Source organism: Diplotaxodon limnothrissa, linkage group LG12 (assembly GCF_057381915.1).
Source record: "Diplotaxodon limnothrissa isolate DT_005_m linkage group LG12, D_limnothrissa_male_GT1.1, whole genome shotgun sequence".
Lineage (NCBI taxonomy): Eukaryota > Metazoa > Chordata > Actinopteri > Cichliformes > Cichlidae > Diplotaxodon > Diplotaxodon limnothrissa.
In genome coordinates, this window is record NC_140607.1 from 10788773 (window position 1) to 10806333 (window position 17561).

Here is a 17561-nt window from a genome sequence, read left to right on the forward strand (position 1 = left end):
AAAGAATAAAAATAAACATTTACAAGAGCACATGCACAGCTACTCCGATACCGAACAAATTTATAAGTCTCATCTTAACTGTGCCCACAATTATGCAAAACATTTCGGATCACAAGAGAAAAACAATAAAGTCTATAAACCTTACTTGTTTTTCAAAATTTTACTTGTGGAACTGAGAGGTAAAAAAGAAAGAAAAAAAATCCACATTTTATTTATCCTTTTGTTGTAGAAAAACTCTTACTTGATTGGCTTATAAAAATGCATTTCATAGGCAAGAGCATCACTATAATAATAATCATACAGGAGTTCATCATAAACTGGACAGTCCAGTTCATAGACAGGGTCTTGGGTTGAAGGTTCAGGGTCGACGGTCATATTCACTGATCTTTCTCTTGATGTGCGACAGCTTGGATCTCAGATATTTACACCTCTTCTTCTTAATCTGGTACTCTGATGACTGTGGACAATACATAAGAAAGGTATTGTTGTTTGAATTCTTTACACACAAATTTCACTGCTGAGAATGTGAATAATAACCTTACCTTCTTGAAGTCCTTCAGCCTGTTATAGTCACTCAAGGCATCCTGAGATCAGATTACATATATTAGTTGGCTAAAGAAGTAAGCATCATCCCAAATTCTCACACAGAACTTTCTTTTATGCTAAAGTTTTCAAACCATTTCTAACACTTTATTACTGGATTTATTATTTGATTTTGAGTAGAATTATTTGAATATAAGCAAACACATAATGGATTGCATTTTTATAGTGCTTTTCTAGGCACCCAAAGTGCTTTACAATTCCACTATTCATTCACTCTCACATTCACACACTGGTGGAGGCAAGTTACAGTCTTAGCCACAGCTGCCCTGGGGCAGACTGACAGAAGCGAGGCTGCCATATCGCCCCTCTAGCCAACACCAGTAGGCGGTAGGGTAAAGTGTCTTGCCCAAGGACACAACAACCAGGACAGAGAGAACAGGGGGATTGAACCGGCAACCTTCCAGTAGATGAGCTTCCCAATTCCCCTGAGCCATGGTCGCCCCAACATATCAGTCTTATAAAGTTTCCTATAAAACCAGCCACCTCGCATCTGCTGTTAAACTGTTGACAGTTAGAAGCTAAATTGTTGCCTTGCACTGCAACTTGTACATTCACAATGAAATTGAATACAATGTAAATTTCATCAGATTTAAAATTGTAGGATTAATTGATGGCAAGACTTTTTTGAACAGTCTTTAGGAATGGAGTCTAAAACAAAACAACCCCCCCACCCCCACCCCCCATTTTGCTGGTTCAGAAAGTAAGGACTGAAGTTAACTCAGAAGGATAAATTCCAGTACTGAATTTTATGCCTGTGGCACATATTCCAGAATATGTGAATATTCTTTTGGTTAAAACTTTATTTGTGAAAAAAATTCATGAAGTCATTACTAGTTAAGGTTAAAGAACTAGTCAGTTCAACAGAGATCTGACTTTTTGTCAGCCTGCCTAAAATAGGGGTTGTTATTTTCTTTAATCTGAGATGAATAGTAAGATATTCTAGCTTTACAGGGTTGTTTTTGTTTTGTTTTTTGTTAAATAGAGCAGCAAACTCTTTTTCCAAGCTAAATGAAGATCTTCTAAATAAGTGACATGCCATTTCCTCTGTAACTTATGGGTTATCTGCTTTAAGGTGGACATGTGTGAGTCATTAAAAGGAGTCACCACTTCTGATTTGAGGCTTTTTTTTTTTTTTTTTCCAGAGGAGCTACAGTATCCAGAGTCATACGAGTAGTAATATACCTGTACTTTTTTTTGCCCCCACCCCCCCCCACCCCTCTCCCCCTACACCCCCCACACCCCCCACCCGGGCATTTCCCCCCCCTCCCCTATCCCCCTCCGCGTCCATGTGCGTGTGCGCGTGCGCGAGAACGGACTTTTTGCACGTGCATGTGTGTCCAGGGGTCATATGAGTTCACATGTGTTTAATAGAGTATTATTTAATGAAACCATAATGTGTTTTAATTAAACTCTTTTTAAAGGATTGTATAGGTCTCAGAGTTCTGTTATTTAGACATAGGTGATTTAATTGAACTACTTTAGGGGTATTTTAACTAGTTAGGAGCCTTTTGCATTTTCTTCAGTGCTATTTAGGAGCAAATAGTTTTAAAACAGAGGGCCGCAAATAACAGGTATCCCTTTAGAAATAAACAGTGATACTTCTAAAAACCGTGTATTCCCACACAGCATTTAATTTAGCTAGTTTAGGAAGATTTCACTTTTCTAATAGTTTCACAGGCTAATAGTTTTTAAATAGAGCACCACAAACAACATGTATCCCTTTAGAAATAAACTGTGATACTTCTAAAAGTACATATTCACACTAGCGCTGTATCAACCTCAATGTGGCTTTAATGCAACTAGTCTTATAATTATCTACTAGTCTGCAACAGTTAGACTCGCTGATTACACATAGCTGATTTAACTACTTTAGGGGCATTTCACTTTTCTAAAAGTTTCACAGGCCAATAGTTTTAAATAGAGCACCGCAAACAACATGTATTCTTTTAGAAATAAACTGTGATACTTCTAAAAAACACATATTCACACACTCTGTAACAGTTAGACAGAGGGGGGTACAGTTAGGCTCCCAACAGTCTGTAAAAAAGGTATGAAGCAACAAAAGAGGAGACCTTATCAAGAGCATCCCAGCCCAAAGGTGTTTCTTCACAAATAGTTAATTCCCACACTCTGCAACAGTTAGACTCGATGATTACACATAGCTGATCAGAGGGGGTGCAGTTAGGTGCCCAACAGTCTGCAAAAGAAGTCATGAAGCAAACAAAAGATGCTCCTTATCAAGAGCATCTCAGCCCAAAGGTGTTTCTTCACAAACAGTTAATGGCTTTAATGCAACCAGTCTTATCATGTCAGAGGCCAACAGAAACCATGTCCAACAGAGTCTCCAAAGGCCTGCCACCTTTCTTCCTTACATCATGCTCTTTTATCTCTACATCTCAGAGGTCAACTGAAAGTAGCCCCACCTATATAAAAACACCCCATCAGACACACAGTATTTTCCTCAGCACTTCACAACTGCCGCAAGGTATAGCGTTTTAACTTGTTATTTTTTCACCTGAATGTGCATTGGAGCCGACTTTGCTACCCGCACAGAGCGTTTCTGACAGTCGGACGCTGCTTATACAATAGAGAAAAGCAACAATACAGAGTGTTTCTCTGCTCCAAGAAATCCGAGGGCCTTTCACAAGGTAAGCATGTCTGTTATACCCAGGGCATAAATGTCTGTATGTCAGTGCTGATTATTCAAACATTGTTTAAAATGTGACACATATGTTGTCCGAAAACATTTCCTCTAAATTTGCAAAGTTACTGATTTAAAAAATATATATTTTCGAATTTTTAGTTGCATGTCAAACATATGATAGACTCTTGAGCATATTCGTATAGCTAAATTCACAATGGTATAACCGTGCTAAATAAAAGAGGCCCAAGCACCAATGCACTCTAATCCACTCCGCTAAACTGTATGTTGATAAGTACATGTAGCGTACCTCTACCTCTACAGCTGAAAACAGTTTGTATCCGCACTCTGAGGGTCTGCTGAATTGTTTTAATGGCACTTTTTGACGAACAGCAGATGATGAAATCCTATTTATTGTAGAAACTGTCCCTAAGCTATTGTTGCTCATACTTACTGAGGTCCCTAGCTACTTCCTTACTATGTCAGTAAACTTTTTTGAAAAGGAAGCTGTTGTAGATTTAAAGAAACATCTTAATTGAAGCAAAGGCAAAAAAAAACTGGAATGAATTTTATGTGACTGTTCATATTAAAGCCAACAACAAGTGAAAATCCAAAAACGGCTCCAATCCTTTGTATTAATGATCTCCCCCCCTCTCTCTCTCTCTCTCTCTGTGTGTGTGTGTGTGTGTGTGTGTGTGTGTGTGTGTGTGTGTGTGTGTGTGTGTGTGTGTGTGTGTGTGTGTGTGTGAGAGAGTGTGTGTGTGTGCCCTCACAGAAGGAAGGTCACAGCAGGAGCTTTTCTCAAACGCATTACCAATCAGTTTTTTACAAGAAGTGTAGCTCATACAATGGTATAAATGTATTCTTTGCGATACTTTATAAATATGAAGCTAAAGATTTTGAGTTCGTGCACATTATGAAGCAAGAATCTAAATATCTGTGTCACAATGATTTCTATAAAAGCGTGTTGTTTATGGGGATAATGTAACAAATCTTTTGTGCGTCCTATTAATGATCAATGATAATTGAAGAGGAACCCTGACTCAGGACATTTTCATGACAAGTGACAGCGCAGACAACTACTAATGAGAGAACCTGTTTTATCATCATAAACACGATGATATGAAGCATCGTTAAAGTGTCACTTCAGTAATGTTGACTCATGTTTTTAATAATGACATGTTTTTAATAATGACTTTAAAACACTAAACTCTAATTTCTGTGGTTTATTTTAAGTTTACAGAATATAACATGTTGTGATACTGGGGAAAAAGGGTAAGGTTTGATAGACTAAACCCTTACACACATAACGTGAAAAACCTAAAGAGTGTGTGAGACTGCTAGCTGTGTTGTTCAGCAATAAACTTATCTACAAATGTGTTAGTAAAGAGTGACTTGTACTTCTGTCCCATTAAGCAATGGTTTAACAAATTTCACTGCAAACTATAAAAGGAATCTGGATTTAAATAGAACACAGTAGTGCAGGAAACACTAGTATGTGTCTATGGAACAAATCTCCTTCAGCGTTCAAATGACCAAAGTGAGGCCTACAGGCGTTTCTCTCAGTTGGTTGTGTTCAGGGAAAAAGCAGCTAAATACACTGAGACTGCTCCACATTGTTAGTGAGTTAACTCTGGATATCTGTAGGTTTTGTCAAACTTGGAGTGAACAAAAGCAGAAAAACAGTAAAAGATGCAGACGGTGAAAGTCTGGTTTATTTCATGAACACAATGAAACATTTTACAGTCCACAGAGCAAAGTAGCACACATGATAAATAGATACACATAACACGGACAGTGAGAAGTAAAACTCGTCGTCTTACCACATGTTATATTCTGTAAACTTAAAATAAACCACAGAAATTAGAGTTTAGTGTTTTAAAGTCATTATTAAAAACATGAGTCAACATTACTGAAGTGACACTTTAACGATGCTTCATATCATCGTGTTTATGATGATAAAACAGGTTCTCTCATTAGTAGTTGTCTGCGCTGTCACTTGTCATGAAAATGTCCTGAGTCAGGGTTCCTCTTCAATTATCATTGATCATTAATAGGACGCACAAAAGATTTGTTACATTATCCCCATAAACAACACGCTTTTATAGAAATCATTGTGACACAGATATTTAGATTCTTGCTTCATAATGTGCACGAACTCAAAATCTTTAGCTTCATATTTATAAAGTATCGCAAAGAATACATTTATACCATTGTATGAGCTACACTTCTTGTAAAAAACTGATTGGTAATGCGTTTGAGAAAAGCTCCTGCTGTGACCTTCCTTCTGTGAGGGCACACACACACACACACACACACACACACACACACACACACAGAGAGAGAGAGAGAGGGGGGGAGATCATTAATACAAAGGATTGGAGCCGTTTTTGGATTTTCACTTGTTGTTGGCTTTAATATGAACAGTCACATAAAATTCATTCCAGTTTTTTTTTGCCTTTGCTTCAATTAAGATGTTTCTTTAAATCTACAACAGCTTCCTTTTCAAAAAAGTTTACTGACATAGTAAGGAAGTAGCTAGGGACCTCAGTAAGTATGAGCAACAATAGCTTAGGGACAGTTTCTACAATAAATAGGATTTCATCATCTGCTGTTCGTCAAAAAGTGCCATTAAAACAATTCAGCAGACCCTCAGAGTGCGGATACAAACTGTTTTCAGCTGTAGAGGTAGAGGTACGCTACATGTACTTATCAACATACAGTTTAGCGGAGTGGATTAGAGTGCATTGGTGCTTGGGCCTCTTTTATTTAGCACGGTTATACCATTGTGAATTTAGCTATACGAATATGCTCAAGAGTCTATCATATGTTTGACATGCAACTAAAAATTCGAAAATATATATTTTTTAAATCAGTAACTTTGCAAATTTAGAGGAAATGTTTTCGGACAACATATGTGTCACATTTTAAACAATGTTTGAATAATCAGCACTGACATACAGACATTTATGCCCTGGGTATAACAGACATGCTTACCTTGTGAAAGGCCCTCGGATTTCTTGGAGCAGAGAAACACTCTGTATTGTTGCTTTTCTCTATTGTATAAGCAGCGTCCGACTGTCAGAAACGCTCTGTGCGGGTAGCAAAGTCGGCTCCAATGCACATTCAGGTGAAAAAATAACAAGTTAAAACGCTATACCTTGCGGCAGTTGTGAAGTGCTGAGGAAAATACTGTGTGTCTGATGGGGTGTTTTTATATAGGTGGGGCTACTTTCAGTTGACCTCTGAGATGTAGAGATAAAAGAGCATGATGTAAGGAAGAAAGGTGGCAGGCCTTTGGAGACTCTGTTGGACATGGTTTCTGTTGGCCTCTGACATGATAAGACTGGTTGCATTAAAGCCATTAACTGTTTGTGAAGAAACACCTTTGGGCTGAGATGCTCTTGATAAGGAGCATCTTTTGTTTGCTTCATGACTTCTTTTGCAGACTGTTGGGCACCTAACTGCACCCCCTCTGATCAGCTATGTGTAATCATCGAGTCTAACTGTTGCAGAGTGTGGGAATTAACTATTTGTGAAGAAACACCTTTGGGCTGGGATGCTCTTGATAAGGTCTCCTCTTTTGTTGCTTCATACCTTTTTTACAGACTGTTGGGAGCCTAACTGTACCCCCCTCTGTCTAACTGTTACAGAGTGTGTGAATATGTGTTTTTTAGAAGTATCACAGTTTATTTCTAAAAGAATACATGTTGTTTGCGGTGCTCTATTTAAAACTATTGGCCTGTGAAACTTTTAGAAAAGTGAAATGCCCCTAAAGTAGTTAAATCAGCTATGTGTAATCAGCGAGTCTAACTGTTGCAGACTAGTAGATAATTATAAGACTAGTTGCATTAAAGCCACAATGAGGTTGATACAGCGCTAGTGTGAATATGTACTTTTAGAAGTATCACAGTTTATTTCTAAAGGGATACATGTTGTTTGTGGTGCTCTATTTAAAAACTATTAGCCTGTGAAACTATTAGAAAAGTGAAATCTTCCTAAACTAGCTAAATTAAATGCTGTGTGGGAATACACGGTTTTTAGAAGTATCACTGTTTATTTCTAAAGGGATACCTGTTATTTGCGGCCCTCTGTTTTAAAACTATTTGCTCCTAAATAGCACTGAAGAAAATGCAAAAGGCTCCTAACTAGTTAAAATACCCCTAAAGTAGTTCAATTAAATCACCTATGTCTAAATAACAGAACTCTGAGACCTATACAATCCTTTAAAAAGAGTTTAATTAAAACACATTATGGTTTCATTAAATAATACTCTATTAAACACATGTGAACTCATATGACCCCTGGACACACATGCACGTGCAAAAAGTCCGTTCTCGCGCACGTGCACACGCACATGGACGCGGAGGGGGATAGGGGAGGGGGGAAAAATGCCCGGGTGGGGGGGGGAATGCCCTCGGGGTGGGGGGGGGGGCAAAAAAAAAGTACAGGTATATTACTACTCATACGCAGTTAGAATGTAACACTATTAACAAGATAATCAACCTCTGTGGGAGTAGAGTTCAGGTAGCTCCTCTGCATTGTGCTGGCACATATCATTGAAGAAGATAACAGTGGAGGAATTATATCCTTTCACTAAGTTACAGCACTTTCAGAAAGACATCTACTGTGTAATATTGTAAATCTAAATATTATAAAGAAATGAACAGAAAAAAAACAGGTTTTTCTGGGAAGAATGTTATATGTCATATGTAAGAAGAAGATCCAGAGTGTGCTTCAAGTGGTGGGTGGGCTCGTTTACATTTTGAGTGAAGCCAGTTGGCTCTAATTACAGTTTAAATGCTATGTCATTTTTAGTATCTACATGGATGTTTAAAATAAATAACACACTGTAAATATTTTATCTGAACTGAAATCTAAATCACAGTCATTGTTAACTCATTTTGAGTGTTTGGTTTTTGTTAGATACTCATTAGGTCGCTTAACTGTTATTGTCTGAAAATTGTTTGTGTAGTTTTCATTGGTTTCTGTTTTAGATTTAGTTTTTTTTAAATTATTATAATATGGAGAATACTTTTTAAAAAGTGCAGTTTTAATTTTTATTTCAGTTACTTGAAATGCCTTGTGCTGGTTAAGTATAAAAACCTAGGGTACGGCATACATTTATGAAATGTAAGACTGCGTTCTTCCATTTGCGCAACATCTCTAAAATTAGAAATATCCTGTCTCAGAGTGACGCTGAAAAACTAGTTCATGCATTTATTACTTCCAGGCTGGACTACTGTAATTCATTATTATCAGAATGTCCTAAAAACTCCCCGAAAAGCCTTCAGCTAATCCAAAATGCTGCAGCAAGAGTGCTGACAGGGACTAAAAAGAGAGAGCATATTTCTCCTGTTTTGGCTTCCCTTCATTAGCTTCCTGTTAAATCCAGAATTGATACATTAAAATAACAGCCTGCATTCCATCGAAATCACTAATGAGATGTTATGGCACAGCAAGAACATTACTAACCAAAATAACAACGTAAATAACGTTTCAACGTCCCTCTTCTCAGCTGTTTCTCTTTCCCTCTTTCTTTCTCCCCTTCTTTCCCCCAGTCAAGTCTGTCCCGTATTCAGTAAGTGAAAATAAAATAAACAATAAAAGGTGAATCAAATGGACCATTACGGCAAGGCTGGGATGGTCAATTTGGTAAAGTAAATCCGTTGGGCATCTTTCTTTGCCTTTAGACAATAATTCTGATGGCAAAAGAGCCAAACGGGACAGGCAAAAGAAAAAAAAAAGAAAAAAAAAAAAAAAAGGGTGGACCAGCCACCTTCCCTTCAAAGAACCAGACAGATGCTGCCGCCCTTACCATGAACTCTGGACTGCCATCAGAATGTCGGTCCAGTTCTCGGTCCAGGTCGGCCAGGTCCTGGTTTATGCCGTCCAGCTCAGCCTGTAGGTTCTTGTATTCTTGGTGATCCCTATCAAACTCCTGTTTGTAGGCCAGACGCTCTTGCTCATCCAAAATGGGGGGAAACAAACTATATGCAAGAAGACAATTCAGTACATAACCAGTAAAACAAAAGAGATACGAATCAGTCAAGGTCAAAGACAAAGTTCTTTATTACCAGCTTTGATCTAGAAATAGCAGATTAATTGCAATCAGCTAATAACTGGCAATGGAATCACATGCACTCACACACTGAAATCTTCTTCCTCTAGGTCATCCCCAGATTCCACACCAGTGTCGTAGTCCCTCAGCCTGGGCTGCAGGCCTCCCACATAGCTGCTGATGTCAGAGTCTCTGCAAACAGGATTTACTGATTCATCCATTTTTGCAAAAGCCTTATAAGTATCTGCCATTAAAACAAACACACTTGAACCCTTGTAGCATGTTTACAGAGCCAACTGGTCTCAAATATGGTTAATATGGTTCCCCATTATCCTTCAGTACCTTAAACTTCAAAACTTATGGATGAGCTGACCCATCAGAGATGGATCACTGTGATCGAGTGCTACTACAGAGTTATGTGCACCTCTTCTCTTTGCACCAGACCTCATTTCAAATTTGGTACAGGGACACTGATCGTTTGTTGACCTGATTTGAACAGAAGTATCCCCGTCTGACCAGCTGGAGTTCCCTCTACACAGCACAGGAAACAGTTTCTGCAGCAGCTGAGATGTTCATCTTCGCAAAGTTGATAATGATGCACTTTTACACAACCATGAAGAACAGTTTCTTATTGACCCACACTCACAAATAAATGTATCTTCATTGTACATTTCTATTTGAAATGTTATTATTTTCTGTGTTTCAGTGAGTGTTTTTCACTACAGCACCAACAATACAATATAATACCAACAATCCCTTTTCTTGGGAATTTAGCGACGTTAAAAATATAATCAAAGAGGCTTTGGTGGTGGATTGTAAGTGTCATGGTCTGTGTGGAGTTATGTTCTCCCATGTCTGTTTGGGTACTGTGTGGGGCATTTTCAATTTGTCCCACAGTCCGAACACACAGATTGACCGTAGGTGTGGGTGTGAATGTGAAAGTGAATGGTTGTCTGTCTCACTGTGTTAGCCCCATCATAGACTGGTGACTGTTCAGCGTCTACCCCTCCTCACCAGCTGGGATAGCAGGTGCCCCACCCAGAAGTCTCCAAGCTGTTTTATTTTAGATGAACTTTGGTGGTTTACAGAGGAAAATTGTGTAACTAACTCCATCAGGCCACAGTCCTGATCATGTGAGCCCCCCCCCCGCCTCTGCACCCCACCCCAGAACATTTAGTCCTACAAAACTTCATTTACAAAAACAGACTGACAGTGATGCTGCATGTGCAAAAGGCCAGACACCCAAGGTAAGACTCTATCATGTTTTAAGTAAACAAATTATACACTGTTCAGTCATTTCAGTAATTTATTATTCAAGAATAAAAACCCAATAGAGCTGCTAGCATCACTATATCTGTAAAAAACAAACAAAACAAAACAAAACCCCAATTCCCCCAGTGCTTAATGATACCTTTTCATAACAATGAAGAACATGCTTACCCTGGTAGGTATAGAGGCTTGTTGTAGTCCAGCTGGTCTAAATAGTCTCTAGAGGCCCCAACTTTATCGTTATGGTCATTAACAAACACCTCTGGATCACCAGACACGTTGGTCACCTGAAGCAACAAACATAGTCAGCCTCAGAGTTTCTACAATGCCAGATTGAAATTAAAGGGACTTTTCCAAATGATGAGCAGTTTAAGGGTGGAAGTGGCTCTACAAATATTTTGAGTTTAGGTTTAAGGTGAAAATACCACGATTATGTCATCAAAGATTTTTCACATTAATGAGTTTCGTCCCATATCGTTAATGAGAGTGCCTTATCATAACCTAATGAGATACTACGCTCATACTTGAGGTCATGGAAACCTGTTTCCTCCATATGAAGCAAGAAGCATCCGCAGGGACCAACCGGTTCCTCTACTTGTCCCTGTATGTCTGAATACCACAAATACCTTCACTATTGTCAACAAGAAGTCTTAGTCAGTGCCTTTAACCAGCACACCTGATGAAATCTCAGGCCTGATGGTGCTACTTGGAAAGTACACAGCTGGAATTAAAGCTACATGGACATAATACTCAGATACACATTTTCCATTTTTATCACTACCATCGGAAGACAGGGAATAAATTAATTAATCTGAACATGTGAAAGATCTAATGAGTTAATGTTTAAAAGAATAAAAATATAACAACATGCTGTTTCACTTTAGATGACATCACAGTGACACCACAGCACATCATGCTGAAACTAAGAGTGGCTAAACAGACCACACCCAGAAACTACAGGTGAAACCTCCTCTGCCCAGTGTCTCTCTCACCTGTCACACACACACACACACACACACACACACACACACACACACACACACACACACATCAATTCTCAGCTTTTGTAACAAACAAGTTGTGTAATTTCTGAAGTAGTAGTAGTGGTTAGAATCTGCAGCCAATTACATGAATTATGCTCCTATGCATCTTTATTGCCATTTACAGTGCTGTTAGGATGTCCCAGACTGTTTTAATGTTCTTAACAGTCTGTTTAGAGATTACACAGATCAAAACCAAGCATTCTGAATAGTGGATAAGAGCAGATAACACATTATCACCCTGCAACTGACTTTAATGTTGTGGAAATTTTAAAGCCCTCTGACACACCTTAGAGATATTGTGTGTTCCAGCTCTTGACTGCAGATCTGTGTCATGTTTACAGTATTTAAAATATTCAAAAATATTCACAGAGAGTTGGAGACTGAGTGGGGAATTTGTTGAGCTGACCTGATATATTTAGTTCAACCTTAATTTGACTGAATAAAGTTACGCTGCAGCTGATACAGGCTTTTGCTATTTAGTAAACAGGTAAATGCGATGCTGATGTCAACACAGTCACACACAGACTCACCCACTCCCCGACGCTGTTGTGGTGACCAACATTGACAACCTTGACTTCCTCCCAGAGAATGCGTTCTGGGCCCCAGCGCCTGATCTGTTGGCGAGTCTTGACCGCAAACACGAGCAGGATGATGAGGGCAACAAACACCAAAAAGCCCATAACCACAGCGATGGCCTGCAAGAAGCACAACCAAGATCATGGAGCTGAAGTAATACCCATTATCAGGGATGTAAATGACAGGCAAGTTTCACACATTTCCCTAAAAATCTCAATCTTATAACACCTGCCACCAAACAATGAGTTGGCCAAAGGACATTTGCAGGTACAAGTCTGCCATGAAACAATGATTCCAAATTCATGTAGAACAAACTGGGTTTCCAGTATCACTACATGTACTAGTTGGTTTCCAACGGCACACTTGCTCAGTTCAGCTGATTGCTGCTTTAGTGCAAAAATGTGTAGAAACACACCCAATTCCTGATCACCAACATGTATTCTGCTGCTCAAGATATCTCCTGCCCACAAGCGACAGTCAGTGACGCCGTTTCTGTCAGGGTTATGGTGATGTTTGCAGTTCTTACAGTTAACATTTAATGGCGTCAATTTAACAAAAATAAGGCAAGCAAACACTGGTGTTCAGTATTTTCCCCAATTTAAGAAATGTGAAAAGTTTGGAGCTCAATTGCACCAGTCCCTGAGTGCACCCAGAACAAGCTGATTTAGTACTGAAAGAGGGGCACACACATTTGTCAGGTTTTTGTTTCTTTTGCTTTTAATAACTTTGAAGTAGACGAACACATAAAGTTCCAATAAAATGAACATTTGCAGACTTTTCTCTTCCTGACACCACTCAGTTCTATTGCATTTTTCTTCTAGTCTTTTGAAGTCGTAATTTCATCTTCATGTGTCCATTAACTGCGAGTTTAATTTACTGCTACCTCTCTGGCTGAAACTAAACAAACTCTCAGTATACACAGAGAAAGGAACTACACAGAAACCGCACATCCTGTGCCAAAGATCCAACCACACATTATTAGAGAAAAAGTGTCTCACCTCTTGGGGCTCCACCACGCAGTAATGGTAAAGGTATTGGTTTAAGAAGAGGCCCTGGGGCTGGACCTGGTTCTGGAACTGGGCACACATCTGTACCACCTGGTTGTAGTACATAGACCCCGTGGACTGTGCTGTTGGATTTATCGCCACCAGGTACACAATAGTGGCAATAATCATCAGGAATGCCAAGATGGCGCAGATAATGATTGATGCCAGGTAGAACTTTGATGAACGGGCAGTACCTTGCCTTGACACAACCATGATGAATATAATAAGCACAGCTATGAAGGTAATTGCAGAAATGGCAATGATAAAGCCTTTGCCAGATCTGGGATCCATTTTTGTTCCTCCATAGCCGGAATAGGAACCACCATATCCACCACCATATGAGCCACCATATGAGCCACCATACGCGCCCCCATAACCGGTTCCATATCCACTGCCATATGAGCCTGGCATGAGACCAGTTCCGCCCCCCATGAGACTCATTTCGTAATCCCAGGCCAGTGTGGAGGCCACACAGGCAAACACAGCCACACACATGATGATAATGATGATGCACATTATCTTCATCACACCAGGTGGTGAATTCCAGCGATAGAAGTGAAGCACCTTATTTCCAGAATAATAGGAAAATGCTGGGCTGGACATGACTTCACTGTGCCTGTGGCTGGAACAGAGGAGAGAAGATGAGTTGTGGTCATTGTCAAGACATGGAAAAGCAAACACCAAGTACTGATATAAAAATAGCAAGGCTACCCCAAGAATAAGGTCTAATATTGTCAATGTTTTCATCACAAGGGCAACTTCTCATAATGGTGTGATCTACTTCACGTCATTGAAATGAACAGGTTATCACTTTGAAAAAGAAAATCCTCATGTCATCTAAAACCCAACTAAGCCAAAGCCTCATTGATGTCCATCACACATTTTCCAAAGGCTAAAGATGATTTAAAAAAAAAAGTTTATTAGGGATGGATGCGTTTGTCAAATAGTTAACAAGAACAACAAAAAAAACTTGGTAGAACTCAAGTTTTTTTTAAATACAACAAATTGTTTATACACTAATAAGCCAAAGATCTATGGTTTGAGCCCAAAAGGTGACACTAATGCTGTTGGGCATCTGACGTAAAAATCTAATCAAACGTGAATCGGCCCACTGCAGCAATGCCTTGTGAATACTGGAGCGCTGGAAAATGGCAACTATGAAAACTATGCCAACAGTCGGGTGACAAAGAGAAATAGTGTGGGATTGAACACAGACTTTACTAACAGGAAAAGCACGCACAGCTAAAGACGTCAGAAAGTCCGGCGCGGAAGCGGTTTACCTAATAACAGAAAATATGCATTCTGTGGCCCTACAAATACAACAATCCAGTCATTTGAATTTTGGGTGGGGGCCACTCCTTAAAGAATACTGAGTTAGTTCCCAGTGAAAATGAAACTTTTTTTTGGATGCCTTAAATTGCAATGAAACATTTTTGTCATGTATTTGAAATTAATGTTAGAATAGAATAGAGTATAATAGAAAAGCCCTTTATTGCCATTGCACATGTACAATGAAATTATGGGTGCTCCATGTCAACTATGCAGAATAAAACATAAAGAGTAGGACAGCAGGAATAAATAACAAACAGGATAAATATATACAGTCAAGAGGAATATATACAAAACAAGAGAAAGCCACAAAATAGAAAGGCATAACTATTATTACCAATTGCCTGAATTTCATCACACAACCTTTTACGGTCTTCTGATGCCTATATTGAAGCTTTTTTAAATGTATTACTGGCAATTTAAAAACAAGCAAACGCTTGCTCAAAAATGATGAAATTTGTCACTTTTGTTATGTGAAAATCCTTTAAACCTTACATTAATTTAAAATCATTGAATTCTGAGGCTTTTCTTCGAACATGTCTACATTTCCAGAGGTTTATTTACCATAAACACTGCACTGAGCTTAAGTCAGCTGAGTCCATAAATGACTAGATGAAGCAGGTGTCTGTGCGTAGTGAATGATAAAGGGAATTCAGCTTACCGTTTTTTGCCACTGTGGTTGCTGTGTTTGTTGCTCGGCATACTTAAGGTCAACTTCCACTCACTCTAGTAGGACAACACACAAGAAGCAATGAGCATTCAAAAGCTTTTGTATAATGTCATGTGTCAGACTAGTTTTCCTGCTGAGGCACATACCAGCTCTCAGCCTTTTGTTACAAATGTGTGTTTGTGCAGATTTCCTAGCTCACATGATTTCTTTGTTTTTCTTGTCTAAGGTAACTGAATCAATTATGTGATACATACTTTTCAAAAGTCAACACTTCAAATTGCGTTTGATTTTCTGAAATGTGGGGCTAGGAATGATTAGAAATGATTGGCACTAATATTCATGAAGTGCCTTACTTTGACGCTTTGTTAAAAATGATATATTTTATGGTCATCTCAAACGATGAATGCGAAAATCTAACAAACTAGTGACGTATCAGGGGACCAATGTCTGGCTATGGAAAGCACCACGATGGAAAACAGCGCCTGTGTTTATGAGGAAGCCTGTTAATATGGTGGCCATTTCAGATTAAAAGCAGCTGTCTGAGCAGATAACACTGATCCATTCCATCACTTGTAAACTGACTTTAACATCAATGCTCATCTCTTCTACTTCAAACTGTCCGTAAACTCTAGTTACACCTTTAAGAGGGACCTACCTGTGTGATGATCGGCGTCCTGCTGATGAACACAATACACACTCACTGAAATACGAACGCAAACACTGTGCTCGCGACCGCCTCCATCCACAGCGCGCACTCAGGTAGCAATGAGACGGGCATATAGGCGTGTGCTCGTCACGTGGTCGCCTCCTCCTTGAAACAGGACTAACCTGTCCTCAGTGCCTGCATCTTCTGGAAACAGGCAGAAGATGCGTGTACTCTTCCAGGAACTGTTTGAGCTTTATTTCCAGTGCTCTTAAAACCAGATTATAAACAAATGAACTCTCAATCTGCTCCACTTAAAATAACAAACATAATCTCTTTTGAACATCTATTTATCCCGCAATTTCGACAAAAAGCAGGGTTACTATCAAGAAATGCGAATCCCGACGTGCCAGACTTGATCTCTGTTAAAATGCATACGTGCACTAATTCGATGTACCTGAAACCTGAGCCGATGTCCCCATCCCGTCTTCCTACTGTTGTGAAACTTGGTAGGACAAACAGTAACCTGTCAAACCTGTTCTGCAGGTAGAGCTTCTGCTCAGTGCACCGCTGTGAGTCCAGCAGCCACCTTGACCCCTGCATCAGTAGACCACTTCTAGTAGCCCGCATGTTTCTTTGCTTTTTGGACAGTTTCTAGCAGACACACCTTGAGAAAATATTCTATTCCTTTACCCATTTATCAGTGTCACTGCTGTCTTTGTATTCATTTTCATTTATACAAATACTCTTACTTAACACGTGAATGCAGAGAAACTCTTTGTTCAAAGTCCATTTTAAATTTGGTGTGAGTGACAATACTGAGTTTTTCAGGAACAGCTGCTGCAGGAAAATGTCGCTGGGTCTGCTGTTTTTGGATAGCTGTTAGTTTATTCATCAGAGTAGCTGCAAAATTAAAACCCCTGGAAGCAGAACTTATTACCAATCTTTCAATGGGCACCGTTTCAGGTAGGGGTCATGGGAGTTGGCATAAGGATTTTTGGCACCAAGAGTCATATTGTGTTCCTTGAACAGAGTGGTCGGCTTTAAAGGTTTTCCCATGAAATGAACAGTGAGTAGAAAACAACAACCTGGCACTAAAGGAAGGCACTGCAGCACACATTGATAGAAACAAAAAACTTTAATGAAGGTTACAAAAGAAAGGTACCAGAAGACAGCTTGGTGTTCATGGAGCTGTGCGGTCGGAGACAGGTCAGAGTTCAAATAGTCAACTGATTCAAGGTTCTGCTGGGAAACTTTAATGTCCTGTGATGCGTTCCCTACCTCCTCATCTCGCTTTAACTTCAAGCACCTAAAAGATCTCTTGTGGAGAATCTGTTCATCATGTGGACTGACCGTACCAACCATTGCACCACCATGTCAGCCAATTTTAAACACATATTTACTATGGCAAAGTTGTACAAATCACAAAGCAGAATTTACATTATAGTTAAAAATATAAATTCAGAGCACAGGTTTCATGTTTAAATGCAAAATAAGGCAAATACACATATCTATCATATGACCCCAAACCAAAACTACAGATAAAAAAAACAGTGTCCAGTCAGAGGAAAGCAGTCAACTATCTTTATTATCTTGCCCATGAATAAAAGTAACTGTATTAAAGTTTCCATAGCAACATCCAACATGAAGATTTCATCTCTTTGCTTGTCTACCAGTGTT

At 39.2% G+C, this 17561-nt stretch overlaps 1 protein-coding gene across 1 annotated transcript; it reads right to left on the reverse strand.

Annotated features, from left to right (window-relative positions):
• Positions 1-358: 358 nt before the first annotated feature.
• oclnb (occludin b) lies at positions 359-15270 on the reverse strand. The gene is made up of 8 exons (XM_085367121.1): positions 15230-15270; positions 13192-13861; positions 12148-12312; positions 10746-10861; positions 9393-9497; positions 9063-9234; positions 543-584; positions 359-457 (listed from the first exon to the last, which is right to left on the reverse strand). The coding sequence occupies exons 1-8, from the start codon at positions 15268-15270 to the stop codon at positions 359-361; spliced, it is 1410 nt and encodes a 469-aa protein (XP_085223247.1).
• Between the last annotated feature and the right edge of the window lie 2291 nt (positions 15271-17561).

Bases quoted from the DNA above. Each gene is read 5' to 3' on its own strand.
- oclnb (XM_085367121.1), bottom strand. From the start codon at position 15,270: ATGCCGAGCAACAAACACAGCAACCACAGTGGCAAAAAACG. The intron at 13,862-15,229 runs GTAAGCTGAATT...CCTCTGTTCCAG, and splicing joins AACCACAGTGGCAAAAAACG to CCACAGGCACAGTGAAGTCA. The intron at 12,313-13,191 runs GTGAGACACTTT...TGCTTCTTGCAG, and splicing joins GCGTGGTGGAGCCCCAAGAG to GCCATCGCTGTGGTTATGGG.